This window comes from Heteronotia binoei, chromosome 1 (assembly GCF_032191835.1).
Source record: "Heteronotia binoei isolate CCM8104 ecotype False Entrance Well chromosome 1, APGP_CSIRO_Hbin_v1, whole genome shotgun sequence".
Lineage (NCBI taxonomy): Eukaryota > Metazoa > Chordata > Lepidosauria > Squamata > Gekkonidae > Heteronotia > Heteronotia binoei.
Genome location: NC_083223.1, coordinates 279,458,324 through 279,478,769, shown reverse-complemented (window position 1 = coordinate 279,478,769; position 20,446 = coordinate 279,458,324). Strand labels below are relative to the sequence as shown.

General features: G+C 51.8%; 1 protein-coding gene across 1 annotated transcript in view; it reads left to right on the top strand.

The window, feature by feature from the left end:
• The window catches only part of CA14 (carbonic anhydrase 14), a 91,418-nt gene that overhangs the window by 38,845 nt on the left and 32,127 nt on the right, over positions 1 to 20,446 (top strand). The window contains exons 5-9 of the mRNA XM_060261212.1: positions 1,806 to 1,901; positions 3,734 to 3,800; positions 5,086 to 5,243; positions 10,200 to 10,326; positions 17,809 to 17,829. Coding sequence (XP_060117195.1) covers positions 1,806 to 1,901; positions 3,734 to 3,800; positions 5,086 to 5,243; positions 10,200 to 10,326; positions 17,809 to 17,829 — 469 coding nt within the window. The remainder of the gene's footprint in view (positions 1 to 1,805; positions 1,902 to 3,733; positions 3,801 to 5,085; positions 5,244 to 10,199; positions 10,327 to 17,808; positions 17,830 to 20,446) is intronic.

Here is a 20,446-nt window from a genome sequence, read left to right as displayed (position 1 = left end):
GGGCAGAGAGGCCGAGGCCTTCCCCTGAGAAGAGCATCAGAACAGCCCTGCTGGATCAGACCAGGGAGGCTCCATCCAGTCCAGCCTCCTGTCTCACACAGTGGCCAGCCAGTCCCTCTGGAGGGCCAACAACAGGGCAGAGAGGCCGAGGCCTTCCCCTGAGAAGAACATCAGAAGAGCCCTGTTGAGTCAGACCAGGGAGGGCCCATCTAGTCCAGCCTCCTGTCTCACACAGAGGCCAGCCAGTTCCTCTGGAGGGCCAACAACAGGGCAGAGAGGCCGAGGCCTTTCCCTGAGAAGAACCTCAGAAGAGCCCTGCTGGGTCAGACCAGGGAAGGTCCATCTAGTCCAGCATCATGTCTCACACAGGGGCCAGCCAGTTCCTCTGGAGGGCCAACAACAGGGCAGAGAGGCCGAGGCCTTCCCCTGAGAAGAGCATCAGAAGAGCCCTGCTGGGTCAGACCAGGGAGGGTCCATCTAGTCCAGCCTCCTGTCTCACACAGTGGCCAGCCAGTTCCTCTGAAGGGCCAGCAACAGGGCAGAGAGGCCGAGGCCTTCCCCTGAGAAGAACATCAGAAGAGCCCTGCTGGGTCAGACCAGGGAGAGGCCATCTAGTCCAGCCTCCTGTCTCACACAGTGGCCAGCCAGTTCCTCTGGAGGGCCAACAACAGGGCAGAGAGGCTGAGGCCTTCCCCTGAGAAGGACATCAGAAGAGCCCTGCTGGGTCAGACCAGGGAGGGTCCATCTAGTCCAGCCTCCTGTCTCACACAGTGGCCAGCAACAGGGCAGAGAGGCTGAGGCCTTCCCCTGAGAAGAGCATCAGAAGAGCCCTGCTGGGTCAGACCAGGGAGGGTCCTTCTAGTCCAGCCTCCTGTCTCACACAGTGGCCAGCCAGTCCCTCTGGAGGGCCAACAACAGGGCAGAGAGGCTGAGGCCTTCCCCTGAGAAGAGCATCAGAAGAGCCCTGCTGGGTCAGACCAGGGAGGGTTCATCCAGTCCAGCCTCCTGTCTCACACAGTGGCCAGCCAGTTCCTCTGGAGGGCCAACAACAGGGCAGAGAGGCCAAGGCCTTCATAAGAACATCAGAAGTGCCCTGCTGGATCAGACCAGGGAGGGTCCTTCTAGTCCAGCCTCCTGTCTCACACAGTGGCCAGCCAGTCCCTCTGGAGGGCCAACAACAGGGCAGAGAGGCCAAGGCCTTCATAAGAACATCAGAAGTGCCCTGCTGGATCAGACCAGGGAGGGTCCTTCTAGTCCAGCCTCCTGTCTCACACAGTGGCCAGCCAGTCCCTCTGGAGGGCCAACAACAGGGCAGAGAGGCTGAGGCCTTCCCCTGAGAAGAGCATCAGAAGAGCCCTGCTGGGTCAGACCAGGGAGGGTTCATCCAGTCCAGCCTCCTGTCTCACACAGTGGCCAGCCAGTTCCTCTGGAGGGCCAACAACAGGGCAGAGAGGCCAAGGCCTTCATAAGAACATCAGAAGTGCCCTGCTGGATCAGACCAGGGAGGGTCCTTCTAGTCCAGCCTCCTGTCTCACACAGTGGCCAGCCAGTCCCTCTGGAGGGCCAACAACAGGGCAGAGAGGCCAAGGCCTTCATAAGAACATCAGAAGTGCCCTGCTGGATCAGACCAGGGAGGGTCCTTCTAGTCCAGCCTCCTGTCTCACACAGTGGCCAGCCAGTCCCTCTGGAGGGCCAACAACAGGGCAGAGAGGCTGAGGCCTTCCCCTGAGAAGAGCATCAGAAGAGCCCTGCTGGGTCAGACCAATGAAGGTCCATCCAGTCCAGCTTCCTTCTCTTTTTTGCAGGTTCACATTGTCCATTTCAACTCAGAGAAGTATGCCAACCTGAGTGAGGCGAAACATCAGGCTGACGGGCTGGCTGTGCTGGGGATCTTTCTGGAGGTGAGCTTGTGCCTCCACACAAAACCAGAATGCTTATTTAGAAGGCTTGGATACTTCTACAGGTTCCCTCTTTCCCCCCTCCTGCCAATACCATTTTAGAATTACCTCGTATGAAATGTAAACTGTCATATCTAAGAAAGGACAACATGGGAAGAGCCCTGCAGGATCAGACCAGTGGTCTAACCCAATCTCCTGCCTCACACAGTGGCCAGCCAGTTCCTCTGGAGGGCCAACAGCAGGGCAGAGAGGCCGAGGCCTTCCCCTGAGAAGAACATCAGAAGAGCCCTGCTGGGTCAGACCAGGGAGGGTCCATCCAGTCCAGCCTCCTGTCTCTCACAGTGGCCACCCAGTTCCTCTGGAGGGCCAACAACAGGGCAGAGAGGCTGAGGCCTTCCCCTGAGAAGAACCTCAGAAGAGCCCTGCTGGGTCAGACCAGGGAGGGTCCTTCTAGTCCAGCCTCCTGCCTCACACAGTGGCCACCCAGTTCCTCTGGAGGGCCAACAACAGGGCAGAGAGGCCGAGGCCTTCCCCTGAGAAGAACATCAGAAGAGCCCTGCTGGGTCAGACCAGGGAGGGTCCACCTAGTCCAGCCTCATGTCTCACACAGTGGCCAGCCAGTTCCTCTGGAGGGCCAGCAACAGGGCAGAGAGGCTGAGGCCTTCCCCTGAGAGGAACATCAGAAGAGCCTGCTGGGTCAGACCAGGGAGGGTCCATCTAGTCCAGCCTCCTCTCTCACACAGTAGACACTCAGTTCTTCTGGAGGGCCAACAGCAGGGCAGAGAGGCCGAGGCCTTCCCTTGAGAAGAATGTCAGAAGAGCCCTGCTGGATCAGACCAGGGAGGGTCCATCTAGTCCAGCCTCCTGTCTCACACAGTGGCCAACCAGTTCCTCTGGAGGGCCAACAACAGGGCAGAGAGGCTGAGGCCTTCCCCTGAGAAGAACATCAGAAGAGCCCTGCTGGGTCAGACCAGTGAGGATCCATCTAGTCCAGCCTCCTGTCTCACACAGTGGCCAACCAGTTCCTCTGGAGGGCCAACAACAGGGCAGAGAAGCTGAGGCCTTCATAAGAACCTCAGAAGAGCCCTGTTGGGTCAGACCAGTGAGGGTCCCTCCAGCCTCCTGTCTCACACAGTGGCCAACCAGTTCCTCTGGAGGGCCAACAACAGGGCAGAGAAGCTGAGGCCTTCATAAGAACCTCAGAAGAGCCCTGTTGGGTCAGACCAGTGAGGGTCCCTCCAGCCTCCTTTCTCACACAGTGGCCAACCAGTTCCTCTAGATGACCAACAACAGGAACATATGAAGATGCCTTATATTAAATCAGACCCTCAGTCCATCAAAGTCAGTATTGTCTACTCAGACTGGCAGCTGCTCTCCAGGGTCTCAAGCTGAGGTTTTTCACACGTACTTGATGGACCCTCTTAGTCGGAGATACCAGGGATTGAACCTGGGACCTTCTGCTTACCAAGCAGATGCTCTACCACTGAGCCACCATCCCTCCCCTAACACAAAGGCCAAAGTCTTCCTCTGATGCTGGTGCTGAGATTCAGAGGTTGACTGCCTCTGAACGTAGAGGTTCTTTTTAGTCCCCAAGGCTAGCAGCCGCTGATAACCTGTTTTATGTGAATCTGGCTAATCCCCTTCTAAAGCTATCTATTTCAGTGGCTCCCTTCTCTCTGCCCATTGTCAAAATGTGGATGGAAGCACCTTGGGGCAAAGAGAAACCATATTCGTCCGAGGCTCTGCTGCCCAGTCAAGCAGCATAAACATGGGGAGAAATAGCTCAATAAACATGAGTGTAAAAAGGCCATCTTGTCACTTCATCTGTCTGGCAGGTTGGCGACTCAGAGAATTTTGCCTACAGCCACATCTTTGACCACTTGGAAGACATCAGGCACACAGGTGAGACCCGCCCCCCCCCCAGCCCCTTCCTCACAAGCGTATCCCTGAAGGGCAAGCTGGCCAGTTGCACATGGAAGTGAGATTAATAAAAGGGAACACAGGCTATGGCAAATCAAATGCAAGACTGTGATCAGGCAGGCAAAAAGGGAATATGAGGAGCATATTGCAAAAAACATAAAGACCAACAATAAAAATTTCTTCAAATATATTAGAATCAGGAAAGCAGCCAGGGAGGCAGTGGGGCCCTTGGATGACCAAGGGGTAAAAGGATTACTGAAAGAGGATGGGGAAATGGCTGAGAAGCTGAATGCATTTTTTGCCTCCATCTTCACTATGGAAGACGAGAAGTGTTTGCCCGCTCCAGAACCACTAATTTTGGAAGGGGTGTTGAAAGACCTGAGTCAGATTGAGGTGACAAGAGAGGAGGTCCTACAACTGATAGACGAATTAAAAACTAATAAGTCACCAGGTCCAGATGGCATACATCCAAGAGTTCTGAAAGAACTCAAAGTTGAACTTGTGGATCTTCTGACAAAAATATGTAATCTTTCATTGATATCTGCCTCCGTTCCTGAGGACTGGAAGGTAGCAAATGTCACCCCCATCTTTAAAAAGGGTTCCAGAGGAGATCCGGGAGATCCATCAGGAGGTCCATCAGTAGGGCCACAACTCCAGAAACCCTCCCACTCTTGCCCCAAAAACCAAGAGCATCATTACCCCAGACATGAAAAGCCATGTTGGATCAGGCCAATGGCCCATCCAGTCCAACACTCTGTGTCACACAGTGGCCAAAACCCAGGGGTCACCAGTGGGGCCAGAACTCCAGAAGCCCTCCCACTGTGCCCCGCCCCAAGCACCAAGAATACAGAGAACAATGTCCAGGTGGTAGTTGGAGATCTCACGGTGTTACGGCTGATCTCCAGGTGACAGAGATCAGTTCCCTGGGCGAAGATGGCTTATTTGGAAGGTAGATTCTATGGCATTATGTCCCATTGAAGCCCCTCCCCTCCTTTCCCCCACCTTCCTCAGGCTTCACCCCCAAAATCTCCAGGTATTTCCTAACCTAGAGATGGGAACCCTGAGGGAATCATCTCTCTGAGGGAAATGCACCTCCTGGGGCCTTGAGGTGGAAGATCCAAAAACCTCCCAGCCCCGAACCTCCCTGGAGGGTCTCAGATGGGGAGAACTCCACAGAACCCAAGGTGTAGCACAACAACACAGCCGTGGCCTTCGTGTTTGGGTGTTTCATCTTCTCTCTCTCTTCTGCTCTCCCGGAACTTGTCAGAACAGGAAATCTCTCTCTCGCCTTTCAACGTCCGCGACCTCCTTCCGGCGCACTTGGGCCGCTATTTCCGCTACAACGGCTCTCTGACCACCCCGCCCTGCTACCAGAGTGTGCTGTGGACGGTCTTCCACCAGGCTGCCCACATCTCTGCTGCTCAGGTCTGTATTCCTTCGGCCCCTTTCCTTCCTTTCCTGCTTGAAGGGCACTTGGTGTAATTAGTAGACTGATCAAAGCCACCAGGTAATACAACGTCTTTCAGTTTGCACAAATATATTACAAGGATTGTGTACAACACGTAATAAACAATACAATATTGATAGAGGCCAGCAATGCTAGGGCCTTTTAACGTAACAGAAACCCCAAGGGGGCCAAAAACTCCATCCCCAAATGAATCGATATAAGTCCAAACTTGGAAATAGTCCAACTGAAATTCACAAGGTGGGTGCTCCTAAGGAACGTAGCTTCAACGCAGCTGCTTTCTTCAAAAGATATCGCTCTAGATTTTGATGACATAAGAGAAGCTATGTTGGATCAGGCCAATGGCCCCTCCAGTCCAACACTCTATGTCACACATAAGAACATAAGAGAAGCCATGTTGGATCAGGCCAATGGCCCCTCCAGTCCAACACTCTGTGTCACATAAGAACATAAGAGAAGCCCTGTTGGATCAGGCCAATGGCCCCTCCAGTCCAACACTCTGTGTCACATAAGAACATCAGAGAAGCCATGTTGGATCAGGCCAATGGTCCATCCAGTCCAACACTCTATGTCACACATAAGAACATAAGAGAAGCCCTGTTGGATCAGGCCAGTGGCCCCTCCAGTCCAACACTGTGTCACATAAGAACATAAGAGAAGCCATGTTGGATCAGGCCAATGGCCCCTCCAGTCCAACACTCTATGTCACACATAAGAACATAAAAGAAGCCATGTTGGATCAGGCCAATGGCCCATCCAGTCCAACACTCTGTATCACACAGTGGCCAAAATACACACACACACACACTGTGGGTAATAGCCTCTGCTCCATATTTTTATCCAATCCCCTCTTGAAGCTGGCTATGCTTGTAGCCGCCGCCACCTCCTGTGGCAGTGAATTCCACATGTTAATCACCCTTTATTTGGAAGGTGGATTCTATGGCATTATGTCCCATTGAAGCCCCGCCCCTCCCCTCCTTTCCCCAAACTTCACCTTCCTCAGGCTCCACTCCCAAAATCTCCAGGTATTTCCTAACCCAGAGCTGGGAACCCTGAGGGAACTGGCAATCGTCGCTCGGAGGGAGATGCACCTTCTGGGGCCTTGAGGTGGAAGATCCAAAAACCTCCCAGCCCCGAAGCTCCCTGGAAGGTCTCAGATGGGGAGAACTCCACAGAACCCAAGGTTAACCACAACCATATAGCCGTGGCCTTCGTGTTTGGGTGTTTGACCTTTTCTCTCTCTTCTGCTCTCCCTTCCTTCCTTCAGTTTTAATGGCTCAATTGTTTAGGAACTACAATGATAATAATAATGACCAACCAAGGCTTAAACAAAATATATATATATACAAATTACACTTTACCCTATCAAAACAATCATGATATGCAATTATATGTTCTACATTCTCTAATCACAGCATTAAGCTTCTCCTTTTCAGTGTGAACATGGGGCTCTTTCGTTATAGAACCTGCCCCCATCTTAGTTTTAAAGGGATATTAGCTGCTGCTTACCATGGTGTAGCCAATGCAATTAAGGAGATAGAATATACAGCATTTAAGACCATATGGTTCATACGTTTTAAATCTAAATATAAATTTCGCCTCCGTCTGTCATGGCTTCTGGTCTCACGGCCCTGGGAGAAAGCAGCCTGCACAGTCCCAGAGGACTTCGAACTTCCCTCGGTGAAGAGGTTATGTTGTTTGGTAGGTAGTCATGTAAGTGCCATGGCTTCCCCCAAGGAATCCTGGGAAATATTGTTGAGGCAGTGCTAAGCGGAGTATCTGCCAGAGATCTTCATGCCCTTTCCTCATATGCATACCCATGATTCTCTGGGGTAGGGATAAGAACATAAGAGAAGCCATGTTGGATCAGGCCAATGGCCCCTCCAGTCCAACACTCTGTGTCACATAAGAACATAAGAGAAGCCATGTTGGATCAGGCCAATGGCCCATCCAATCCAACACTCTGTGTCACACAGTGGTAGGGTTGCCAAGTCCAATTCAAGAAATATCTGGGGACTTTGGGGGTGGAGCCAGGAGCAAGGGTGTGACAAGAATAATTGAACTCCAAAGGGAGTTCTGGCCTTCACATTTCAAGGGACCGCACACCTTTTAAATGCCTTCCTTCTACAGGAAACAATGAAGGATAGGGGCACCTTCTTTGGGGGCTCATAGAATTGGACCCCCTGGTCCAATCTTTTTGAAACTTAGGGAGTATGTTGGGGAGAGCCACTCGATGCTATACTGAAAATCTGATGCCTCTAACTCAAAAAACAGGACCCCCAGAGCCCCAGATACCCACAGATCAATTCTCCATTATTTTCTATGGGAACAAGCCTCCTTAGGCAATCATGAGTTCCCAGCAGACATTTCCCTCCCCTCCCCCCGCTTTCTGATTACCCTGAGGCGAGGGGAGGGCCTCCAAACCGGGGGATCCCCTGCCCCCACCTGGGGATTGGCAACCCTAGCATCTTTCTGCACAGTCCCAGAGGACTTCGAACTTCCCTCGGTGAAGAGGTTATGTTGTTTTGATTGGTAGTCATGTAAGTGCCATGGCTTCCCCCAAGGAATCCTGGGAAATATTGGGCGTTTTCACACAGGGCTTACCCCAGAGCGACGTCCCTCTTCACCGCGCAGCGTCTGCGCGGATTTTGCACCAACTGCTCCGTAGAACCCGGAAGAGCCGCGAGGAGCCGCGGCTCTTGCGTCGCAAATGTAAAGTTGGTTTTTGGCAGTTTACATTTGCGACGCAAAAGCCACAGCACTACGCGGCTCTTCCGGGTTCTGCGGAGCAGTTGGTGCGAAATCCGCACAGATGCTGCGCGGTGAAGAGGGACATCGCTCCAGAGTAAGCCCTGTGCGAAAACGCCCATTGTTGAGGTAGTGCTGAGCGGAGTATCATACGCATACCCATGATTCTCTGGGGCAAGGATGCCAGCCTTCAGGTAGGAACCAAGCATAAACTGTGAAATAATAAACGAAATTTTTTTTTTCAAAACACAACTTGATAATCTAATTACAAAATTTTAAAGACAAAAGCTTATAAACTAAATAACAATAGCTTAAAGATATACAACACAAGAAGTGAAATATCAAAAATGCAACCTAATTACAATAAAGTGACAATTAACAATTCTATCAAAATGACATTAATTCATTTATTCAAGTCCTTTTAATAATGTCAGTTTCCAGCTTCTTTAAAACGACGATTCATCCATTCCAACGGACTGAATTAAAGTGCTGTTGCTCCAGATATAATTCCACAGGAAAAGTTTCTGTATTTTCAACATACTTTTTCAGTCATGCCAAATTTCTTGGCTTCCAAATATGCTGAAAAGGGCAACGTTCCTTCAGCAATAGGCACTTGGAAATTATGGTGAATGTACAGTGGGATATGCCTCTCTGAGGAAAGGTTTTCCCTGAAACAGAAGTAAAAGGCATCTTCCTGTTAGAGGCTTGCTGTATACCCACTTCAACGTCACACTTGAAAAGTTCCTGTATGAATATTGGAAGCCAAGAAATTTGGCATGACTGAAAAAGTATGTTGAAAACACAGAAACATAGAAACTTCGCCTCTGTATAAATCGATGGTGCGGTCTCATTTGGAATACTGTGTACAATTCTGGTCACCGCACCTCAGAAAGGGTATTATAGCATTGGAAAATGTCCAGAAAAGGGCAACTAGAATGATTAAAGGGTTGGAACACTTTCCCTATGAAGAAAGGTTAAAACACTTGGGGCTCTTTAGCTTGGAGAAACGTCGACTGCGGGGTGACATGATAGAGGTTTATAAGATTCTGCATGGGATGGAGAGGGTAGAGAGAGAAGTACTTTTCTCCCTTTCTCACAATACAAGAACTCGTGGGCATTCAATGAAATTGCTGAGCAGTCGGGTTAAAATGGATAAAAGGAAATCCTTCTTCACCCAAAGGGGGGTTAACATGTGGAATTCACTGCCACAGGAGGTGGTGGCGGCTACAAGCATAGCCACCTTCAAGAGAGGATTGGATAAAAATATGGAGCAGAGGTCCATCAGTGGCTATTAGCCACAGTGTGTGTGTGTGTGTGTGTGTGTGTGTGTATATATATATATATCTGGAGCACCAGCACTTTAATTCAGTCCGTCGGAACAGATGAATCGTCGTGAGTTTTTAAGAAGCTGGAAATTGATGTTATTAAAAGGACTCGAATAAATGAATTAATGTCATTTTGATAGAATTGTTGATTGTCACTTTGTTGTAATTAGGTTGAAGTTTTGATATTTCACTTCTTGTGTTGTGTATCTATAAGCTATTGCTATTTCGTTTATAAGGTTTTGTCTTAAAATTTTGTAATTAGATTATCAAGTTGTGTTTTGAACATTTTTTTCTGTTATTTCACAGTCTATGCTTGGTTTCAGACTTTCACTGTGATCCTCTAGGCGTCTTAATCCTCACAAGTCACAAGTTCTCGCAGAGCTGTTCTGCTCAAGAGCAGTTTCTGTCAGAGCTCTCTCAGGCCCACCTGCCTCACAGGATGTCTGCTGTGGGGAGGGGAAGGGAGAGGAGATTGTAAGATGCGCTTAGATTCTGAGTGAAGGGCGGGGTATAAATCTAATCTCTTCCTCCTCCTCCTCCATCATTATCGATTCCCCCAGTCACTGCTTCCATTTTATGTATTTATTGTGCATTTTATGTATTGCTCCTTTGGAGCTACTTTAAATCAATTTTTTTCAAGCTAATGGTTTTGGCCTTCTCTTCAGTATTTTGATATTTTAAAATTTGTACTTTGGTTTAAGGTGGAATGCCATTCAAAACTTGCTGTCCTTCACCTTGGAATGTATGTGCCGGGTCAGGAAGAGCCCAGTATGCTTGCCCTGGACACGGCCCAGGGAGGGGGCTGTTGTATCAGAGGAGTGAGGGGCTTCTTTTCTCTTCCAGCTAGAGAAACTGCAGAAATCTCTTTACTCCACTGAAGATGACGAAACTCCACAGTTGGCTCTCGTGGACAATTTCCGGAGGCTGCAAGACTTGAACCACCGCCTGGTCCTCTCTTCGTTCCCGGCGGGTCAGTGCATTGTGGGAAAGGTGGGAGGGATTGAGGTTGTGAGTCAATAGGCTAAGTAGGTTTACTCGGGAGTAGGCATGCCAGCCTCCAAGTTAGGGTTGCCAAGTCCAATTCAAGAGATATCTGGGGACTTAGGGGGTGGAGCCAGGTGACTTTGGGGGTGGAGCCAGGAGACAGTGGGGGTGGAAACATAAGCAAAGTTGTGACAAGCACAATTGAACTCCCAAGGGAGTTCTGGCCATCACATTTAAAGGAACCGCACACCTTTTAAATGCCTTCCCTACATTAGAAATAATGAAGGATAGGGGCACCTTTTGGGGGGGCTCATAGAATTGGAACCCATGGTCCAATCTTTTTGAAACTTGGAGAGCATTTTGAGGAGAGTCGTCAGATGCTATGCTGAAAATTTGGTTCCTCTACCTCATATAACAGCCCCTCCAGAGCCCCAGATACCCCAGATCAATTCTCCATTATACCCTTTGGGAATCGATCTCTATAGGGAATAATGAAGTGCCCGGCAAACATTTCCCTCCCCCTCCACCCCCCCCCCCCATTTCTGATGACTCTGAAGGGGAGGAAAGCTCCCACCTGGAGATTAAGTAACCCGATAACAATAGAGAATCACAGATAAATGACTAGCAAGGGAGCCGCTAAGGGTTCTGTGACTGAACCAGCCTCCAATATGCTCAACAAATTCTCATTAAAGTTTATAACAGAAACATAAACACTTAGAGCAATAAATTGTACATAAGATGAAGTCATACAATATGCACGGTCCTTGAAAAGGACAAAATAGGTGAAGTTCTATAATACGCACAGTCTTCCTTGGGACCAATACTCCTTCAAATGGTTTCAACCAAGAACTGGCAAGATAGAGTCTTCTTCACGAATCGAACTGCTGTAGAAAAAAAGCCAACAGCAGCAGACAGCGACGAAGGCGGCGCCTCTCTGCCTCCGTTTCTCTGAAGCTTCCACAGGCTTAATGCAAAAAAAATCACAAAATTGACAATGGAACTCAATCCTTCAAGTGCAATGTCAGTGATGTTTATAATGTGGTGCTCCAGCGCTGGAGCCAACCTTGGACCGGCTACCTGAATCCAGCTTCCGCCAGAATCGAACTCAGGTCGTGAGCAGAGAGTTCAGACCACAGTACTGCAGCACTGCCGCTTTACCACTCTGCGCCACGCTACCGCAATGGCAAGCCACCCCGTCAAAAGTCTGCCGTGAAAACGTCGCGAAAGCAACGTCACCCCAGAGTCGAAAACGACTGCTGCTTGCACAGGGGACCTTTCCTTTCCTTCCCAACGATTCAGTGGGACTTCCGAGTTGTCGGTGGCCGCTCTCTTTCCCAGCCGCTTCATCCGCTGCGTGCGGAAAGGGTCGCCGGTTCTTTTGCATCTTGAAAAGTTCCATGTCCTACTTCCCGCATCTCTGGCTGTGGAGAGCCAACGGAGTATCTCAGAAAGGGCTGCGACAAACCGGCAGGGAGACACTGCCCTCTGGTGGAGGAAGGTAGTCAGTCTCACTCAGTCGCTGGGAATACTTGGCTTAGGGTTGCCAAGTCCAATTCAAGAAATATCTGGGGACTTTGGGGGTGGAGCCAGGAGACTTTGGGGCTGGAGCCAGGAGACATTGAGGTGGAGCCAGGAACAAGGGTGTGGCAAGCATAATTGAACTCCAAGGGGAGTTCTGGCCATCACATTTAAAGGGACCGCACACCTTTTTAAATGTCTTCCTTCCATAGGAGATAATGAAGGATAGGGGCACCTTCTTTTGGGGCTCATAGATTGGGACCCCATGGTCCAATTGTTTTGAAACTTGGGGGATACTTTGGGGAGAGGCACTAGATGCTATACTGGAAATTTGGTGCCACTACCTCAAAAAACAGCTCCCCCAGAGCCCCCGAAACCTCCAGATCAATTCCCCATTATACCCTATGAGAATCAATCTCCACATAGAGAATAATGAAGTGCTCAGCAGACTTCCCCCCCCCCCCATTTCTGGTGACTCTGAAGGGGGATTGGCCTCTCTACTCACGAGTTGCTGCCAACTTCTTCAAAGTAACACAGACACACCATCCTAAGAGGAAGCCTTTCAATCAGCGAATGAAGCCTCGGGAGGTAGAAACGCACATGGTCCTCTGGGGGCGGAGCTCCCCCCCCCCCCGCCGGCCAGACTCCTCGAGGAGACGCCACCCGGCAGCCTACAAGGACTACAAGTCCCAGCATGCACCTCGCAAAGGGAGGCCGGGCTGGAGCGACTAGCAGGCCGGCGGTGTGTAGGTCTTTGTGACCCGGAGGAAGGGAGGAGCCTGAAGCCTGCAAGGGAGGCAGGCAGGGAAAGAGACACGGCGCTATTCCCCCCCCCCGCTTCCGGATTTTTGGGGAGCGGGGGAAGAGGCTGCTAAGTGAGACTCCCCCAGCAGGGCGGGGGGTTTGGGAAGCCAGGAGACTTTGGGGGTGGAGCCAGGAGACATTGGGAGTGGAGTCGTGAGCAAGGTTGGAACAAGTACAATTGAACTCCAAAGGGAGCTCTGGCCATCACATTGAAAGTGACCACACACCTTTTCAATGCCTTCCCTCCATTGGAAATAATGAAGGATCAGGGCATCTTCTTTGGGGGCTCATAGAATTGGGCCCCCTAGTCCAATCCTTTTGAAACTTGGGAGGGTGTTTTGAGGAAAGGCATCAGATGCTGTGCTGCAAATGTGGTGCCTCTATCTCAAAGAACATCTACCCCCCAGAGCCCCAGATACCCGCGGATCAATTCCCCGTTATTCCCTAAGGGAATTATAGAGTGCCCAGTGGACATTTCCCCCCCCACACACACACTTTTTAAAGCTTTCTAAAGCGGGGGAGGGCCTCCAAACCGGAGAATCCCCTGTTCCCTTCCTCTCTCTCTTTCACACACACATACACTTACTGGGTCTGGTTCCTCCACAACTTTACTTCCTCTGAAAATGAAAGCAAAACAAACGGAGGGTCTGTGCTCTGACGAAACTGCTGCTGACCCTTCCCCACGAAGTGTTTCCTGCTTCCTGCTCAGCTCAACTTTAAAGGCACACAATTTAAAAACAGACCAGTTTTCAGGTTTCCAAACCTGCCGGAGCTCTAGAAGTACACGGTGACTGTGGGGGCGGGGCTTCCCCACGCCGGCCAGCTGTCTGGGGGCGGGGGGAAGCCTGTAAAACCGGGGGATCCCCCGCTGGGACCTGGGAATTGGGAAACCTAGAACCCTCAGAAAGGTTCAGGAGCTGTGCTACTGTGAACTCTGGTTGAATTCAGGGTCTGAGAAGAGTCACCTGTCACCACAATGTTTTCTGGTTTCTCCATGCGCTCGGAAAGAGACAATCCCTGCAGTTGCCCCTCAGACTTTGCAGCTCACAGTGCGGGTGGCTCATAGGGCTGCCAAGTTCCTGCGCCGGGTGGGGATTCCCTTGCCCTGGAGGTTCCCAACCCGCTGGCCTGAATTGGGCCGGCAGGGGGGATCCACCCCCGGTGTCGCTGGCGTGATGACGTCACTCGCAGTGATATCATTGCACCAGTGATGTTGTGCACCAGCTGCTCTAGGAGCTTCCGGGGAAACTCTATGGCAGGGGTGGGGAACCTCCGTCCTGAGGGCCATATATCTCTTGGTGTGGCCCTCTTGGTGTGGCCCTCGGGGATTGCTGGGCCGAACCGAGCCATGTGGCAGCCTCTCTGGGGCCTGGCTGCCTAGCGAGGATCGTGGGGCCCAGCTGCGCTGTGCAGCAGCCTCCCCAGGGTCAGGCAGGGATCACAGGGCCCAGATGTACTGTGCAGCAGCCTCCCTGGGACCTGGCTGCAGGGCCTGGAAAAGTTACTGTCACAGTTCAGTTTGCACTTATAACAAGAAAGATAGAGATTTTACCTAAAATTGGGGCTGATCATAACCCAATAATGTGGATTACAAAATTGTCCAAGAAATTGAGAAGATGGAGCTTGAATGAAGACTTGCTACAGAATAAAGAAACAGTGACATACCTAGAAAATGAAACTAAAGCTTTTTTCCAAGTGAATGACAAAGAGGATATTGACTTTCAGACGGTCTGGGATGCTTATAAAGCAGTAATGAGAGGAGTGTTGATTACTGTGAATAATAAAGATAAGAAAATGAAAGAAAAACAGTTGTTGGACATTCAAAATGAAATAAAGAAAAAGGAAGGGGAGTTGAGGAAAAAGACCAGGGATCAGTCCAACACTCTTTGTCACATAAGAACAGAAGAGAAGCCATGTTGGATCAGGTCAATGGCCCATCCAGTCCAGCACTCCGTGTCACTTGAGAACATAAGAGAAGCCATGTTGGATCAGGCCAATGGCCCCTCCAGTCCAACACTCCGTGTCACTTAAGAACATAAGAGAAGCCATGTTGGATCAGGTCAATGGCCCCTCCAGTCCAACACTCCGTGTCACTTAAGAACATAAGAGAAGCCATGTTGGATCAGGCCAATGGCCCCATCAGTCCAACACTCTGTGTCACATAAGAACATAAGAGAAGCCATGTTGGATCAGGCCAATGGCCCCTCCAGTCCAACACTCTGTGTTACACAGTGGCCTATATATATGTGTGTGTGTGTATATACACACATATACATACATACATAAGAACAGAAGAAAATAAGAGGAGCCATGTTGGATCAGGGCCAATGGCCCATCCAGTCGAACACTCTGTGTCACAAAGTGGCCAAAAACCCCCACGTGCCATCAGAAGGTCTACCAGTGGGGCCAGGACTCCAGAAGCCCTCCCATTGTGCCCTGCCAAGCACCAAGAATACAGATCATCATTGTCCCAGACATAAGCGAAGCCATGTTGGATCAGGCCAATTGCCCATCCAGTCCAACACTCTGTCACACAGTAGCCAATCCCGCCCCCCACCCAAGTGCCATCAGGAGATTCACAAGTGGGACTTGCAGCCCTTCCACTTTGCCCCCCCCCCCAAGCACCAAGAATTCAGAGCAGCACTGCCCCCAGACAGTTAAATAATATAGCTGTTTCTAATAGCCACTGATGGACCTCTGCTCCATATATTTATCCAATCCCCTCTTGAAGCTGGCTATGTGTTGGACTGGATGGGCCATTGGCTTGATCCAACATGGCTTCTCTTATGTTCTGCAAGAGAAGAGCCAAATGCCTAATAACATTTTTAAAAAAAAAAATAAGTCCACAGAGGCAATTTCCATTTTTCTTAAGTCAATTTCATAGCAGGTCAGTCTCCATGAAGCAAACAGAATGAAGGAGCACCTTAAGAACACCAAGGGGAGCCAGCAAACATCGGCTAGTCAATGTAGATTCCTAGACGTGCAGAAAATTTCTATTTTTACTGCATAAAAGCTAAACGAGGTATCCGGAAATTCGGAACCCGTTTTCAACTTCCAGGCTTTCTCTAAGGTGTGCAATAAAACATCTTATTTAAAAACTGCGTATACATAAAATCAATATACAAACCTGGTAAGGTAGAAGAAGAAGAAGATATTGGATTTATATCCCGCCCTCCCGCTCCAAAGAGTCTTAGAACGGCTTACAGTCTCCTTTACCTTTCTCCCCAACAACAGACACCCCTGTGAGGTGCGTGGGGGCTGAGAGGGCTCTCACAGCAGCTGCCCTTTCAAGGACAACTTCTGCCAGAGCTGTGGCTGACCCAAGGCCATGCTAGCAGATGCAAGTGGAGGAGTGGGGAATCAAACCTGGTTCTCCTAGATAAGAGTCCACACACTTAACCACTACGCCAAACTGGCTCTCCATACCTTACGTGCTTGGCAAGGCACTTCTCACTAAGATCCAGAGCTTCAGTTTTTTTACAGTTCCAGAGAGGTTACTAACTTAGTTACAGCAAGCTACAGACCCTGTAAATTAGGTCCCCCAGGTGTAGGTCATTACACAAGAAGCAGTTTTGTTAAAGGTACATCCATACATTTCCTAAGTGGCAATTTCCTTAGAATGAACCATTAACATATCTCTCAAGATTATTCCAATACTATACAATTTCTCAATAGTATACAAAGTTCATACTGTTTATAACCACATAGTTACATAGTCCAACCAACAGAAATGTCTCAATAGGTATGCAGGGTTCACACTCTTTTTAACCTAACGATGGTGCGGTCTCATTTGGAATACTGTGTACAATTCTGGTCACTGCACCTCAAAAAGGATATTATAGCATTGGAGAAAGTCCAGAAAAGGGCAACTAGAATGATTCAAGGGTTGGAACCCTTTCCCTATGAAGAAAGCTTAAAACGCTTGGGGGCTCTTTAACTTGGAGAAACGTCGGACAGCGGGGTGACATGATAGAGGTTTACAAGATAATGCATGGGATGGAAAAGGTAGAGAAAAAAGTACTTTTCTCCCTTTCTCACAATACAAGAACTTGTGGGCATTCGATGAAATTGCTGAGCAGTCAGGTTAGAACGGATAAAAGGAGGTACTTCTTCACCCAAAGGGTGATTAACATGTGGAATTCACTGCCACAGGAGGTGGTAGCAGCTACAAGCATAGCCAGCTTCAAGAGGGGGTTAGATAAAAATATGGAGCACAGGTCCATCAGTGGCTATTAGCCACAGTGTGTATATATATGTGTGTGTGTGTATAATGTATATAATTTTGGCCACTGTGTGACAAAGAGTGTTGGACTGAATGGGCCATTGGCCTGATCCAACATGCTTCTCTTCTGTTCTTATGTGACACAGAGTGTTGGACTGGAGGGGCCACTGGCCTGATCCAACAGGGCTTCTCTTATGTTCTTATGTGACACAGAGTGTTGGACTGGATGGCCCAGTGGCCTGATCCAACAGGGCTTCTCTTATGTTCTTATGTGACACAGAGTGTTGGACTGGATGGCCCAATGGCCTGATCCAACATGGCTTCCCTTATGTTGTTATGTTCTTACGTACATAGTCAAACCAATAGTAATATCATAAGGAATGCGCCCCTGGTGGACCACTTTAGAAATTACAGCCACGATTCTGATTCCTTTTTTTGTTATTTCTAAAATTGTCCCTTTTAAATACAAATCTGGGGATGTTGCCAAATAGCTCCACACAACAGGAAACGCGGTGGATATTTCGCTTAAACCCCTCAGAGCCTCTTGGTCTCAATAATGAATGGGACCTTTCCTGTTTTAGATGGAGGAGGGAGGGGTGGAAAGAAAGCAACTTGAACTTTAAATGCATTCTCCAAGCTGCTGGCTGGCTTGGCATGGAGAAATGATTTCAAGAGACAAATGCCTTCTCCAAACTGGCTGGACGGGGCAGTGGGGGCTTTCAAGAGCCACACGATATGTGTGATGAGCCACATGTGGCTCCCAAGCCACAGTTTCCGCCCCCCCCCCCCCACCTCCCCATGTCATTCCCTAGCTAGAGCCTTGGGATTGTTTCTTTAATATGGGGAAGAGGGGAGGCATCTCTTCAAGAGTGCAGGGAGACAGATCTCTTCTTAAATTACCCTCCCCCCCCCTTTATTTTGCAGGGCCTTCTGGATATTCTGCAGGTACTGTCTGACTTCTTGTTTGCTGAGAGTGGGGGGGGAATTGTCTTACAGTTGGGAGAACCCCAAGGCTTGAAGAAGAATTTTGACCTTTGTGATGCAGGGGGAGGGGGGGGAGGAAGCCCCAGTTTGGGCTGTGGGATGATGGGAAAGGAAGAGCTGCGGAATTTGGGAGTTGAGGGGAGAAATCCGAAGAGGAAATTTCCTTGGTAGTGGTGGGAGGGGCCAATTTGACTGTGGAAGGAGGGATTTTCCCATCAGCCTGAAGCACAAGAGACCCTCCATTAGGGTTGCCAAGTCCAATTCAAGAAATATCTGGGGGACTTTTGGGGGTGGAGCCAGGGAGACTTTGGGGGTGGAGCCAAGATCAAGGCTGCCACAAGCATAATTGAACTCCAAAGGGAGTTCTGGCCCTCACATTTAAAAGGGACGGCACTAGGGTGGCCAGACCGTCCCGGTCTCCCGGGACATTCCCGGATCTGGCCACCCAATCCCGGATCCACGGGCTCCCTATACCGGGACCATTAAAGGTCCCGGTTTAGGCAGCCCAGGAGCCGGTGGGCCGCGGGCGCGGGCGGGGAAGGCGGGGAGTGAGGGAGGGAGCGTCCCTGCGCCTGCGCAGGGCCCCTGCGCACGCGCAGGGACGCTCCCTCCCTCACTCCCCGCCTTCCCCCGCCCGCGCGCGGGGGCCCGGCAGCGGTGGGGGAGGCCTCTCCCGCGGGCCTCCGCTGGTCGCTGGGGGCCTTCCAGAGTGTCTGGAAGGCCCCCCAGCGACCAGCGGAGGCCGCGGGGGAGGCCGCGGAGCACCCGGCGCTGGTCCGGGAAGGCCTTCCAGTAGCCTCTGGAAGGCCTTCCCGGACCAGCGCCGGCCAGCGAAGGCCTCCCCGCGGCCCTCCGCTGGTCGCTGGGGGCCTTCCAGAAGTGTCTCGGAAGGCCCCCAGCGACCAGCGGATGGCCGCGGGGGGAGGCCGCGGAGCACCCGGCGCTGGTCCGGGAAGGCCTTCCAGAGCCTCTGGAAGGCCTTCCCGGGCCAGCGCCGGCCAGCGAAGGCCCTCCCCCGCGGCCTCCCGCTGGTCGCTGGGGGCCTTCCAGAGTGTCTGGGAAGGCCCCCAGCGACCAGCGGAGGCCGCGGGGACGGCCGCGGAGCACCCGGCGCTGGTCCGGGAAGGCCCTTCCAGAGCCTCTGGAAGGCCTTCCCCGGGCCAGCGCCGGCCAGCGAAGGCCTCCCCCGCGGCCTCCGCTGGTCGCTGGGGGCCTTCCAGAGTGTCTGGAAGGCCCCCAGCGACCAGCGGAGGCCGCGGGGAGGGCCGCGGAGCACCCGGCGCTGGTCCGGGAAGGGCCTTCCAGAGCCTCTGGAAGGCCTTCCCGGACCAGCGCCGGCCAGCGAAGGCCTCCCCCGCGGCCTCCGCTGGTCGCTGGGGGGCCTTCCAGAGTGTCTGGAAGGCCCCCAGCGACCAGCGGAGGCCGCGGGGAGAGGCCGCGGAGCAACCCGGCGCTGGTCCCGGGAAGGCCTTCCAGAGCCTCTGGAAGGCCTTCCCGGGCCAGCGCGGCCAGCGAAGGCCTCCCCGCGGCCTCCGCTGGTCGCTGGGGGCCTTCCAGAGTGTCTGGAAGGCCCCCAGCGACCAGCGGAGGCCGCGGGGGAGGCCGCGGAGCACCCGGCGCTGGTCCGGGAAGGCCTTCCAGAGGCTCTGGAAGGCCCTTCCCGGGCCAGCGCCGGCCAAGGAAGGCCTCTCCGACGCCTCCCTGGCCTCGCCGCCGCCCCCGCCGCTGGACTCGCCGCCGCCGGACCCGCCGCCAGCCCGCCCGACCCGCCGCCGGCCGCCCGACTCGCCGCCGACCGCCACCCGCAGGTAAGGGGGCCGAAAGGCGGGGGGGGGGCGGCCTTCCTTTCTTCCCTCCCTCTTCCCTTCTTCCTTTCTTCCTCCCTTCCTTCCCTCCCTTCCTTCCCTCCCTCCCTTCCCTTCCTTCCTTCCCTCCCTCCCTCCTCCCTTCCTTCCCTTTCCTTTCTTCCTTCCCTCCCTCCCTTCCTTCCCTTCCCCTTCCTTCCTTCCTACCTTCCTTCCTTCCTTCCTTCCTTCCTCCTTCCCTTTCCCTTCCCTCCTTCCCTCCTTCCTCCCTCCTCCCTTCCCTCCTCCCTTCCCTCCTCCCTTCCTTCCCTCCCTCCTCCCCCTCTCCCCTCCTCCCTCCCTTCCTTTCTTTCTTCCTTCCCTCCCTTCCCTCCCTTCCTTCCTTCCTTCCTTCCTTCCTTCCTTCCTTCCTTCCTTCCTTCCTTCCTTCCTTCCTCCCTTCCCTTCCCTTCCCTTCCCTTCCCTTCCTTCCCTTCCCTTCCCTCCTCCCTTCCCCTCCTCCCTTCCTTCCCTCCTTATGTTCTTATGTGGCGCAGAGTGTTGGACTGGAGGGGCCACTGGCCTGATGCAACAGGGCTTCTCTTATGTGACACAGAGTGTTGGACTGGATGGGCCACTGGCCTGATCCAACAGGGCTTCTGTTATGTTCTTATGTGACGCAGAGTGTTGGACTGGATGGCGCAGAGTGTTTGGACTGGCCTGATCCAACAGGTCTTCTGTTATGTTCTTATGTGACGCAGAGTGTTGGACTGGATGGGCCACTGGCCTGATCC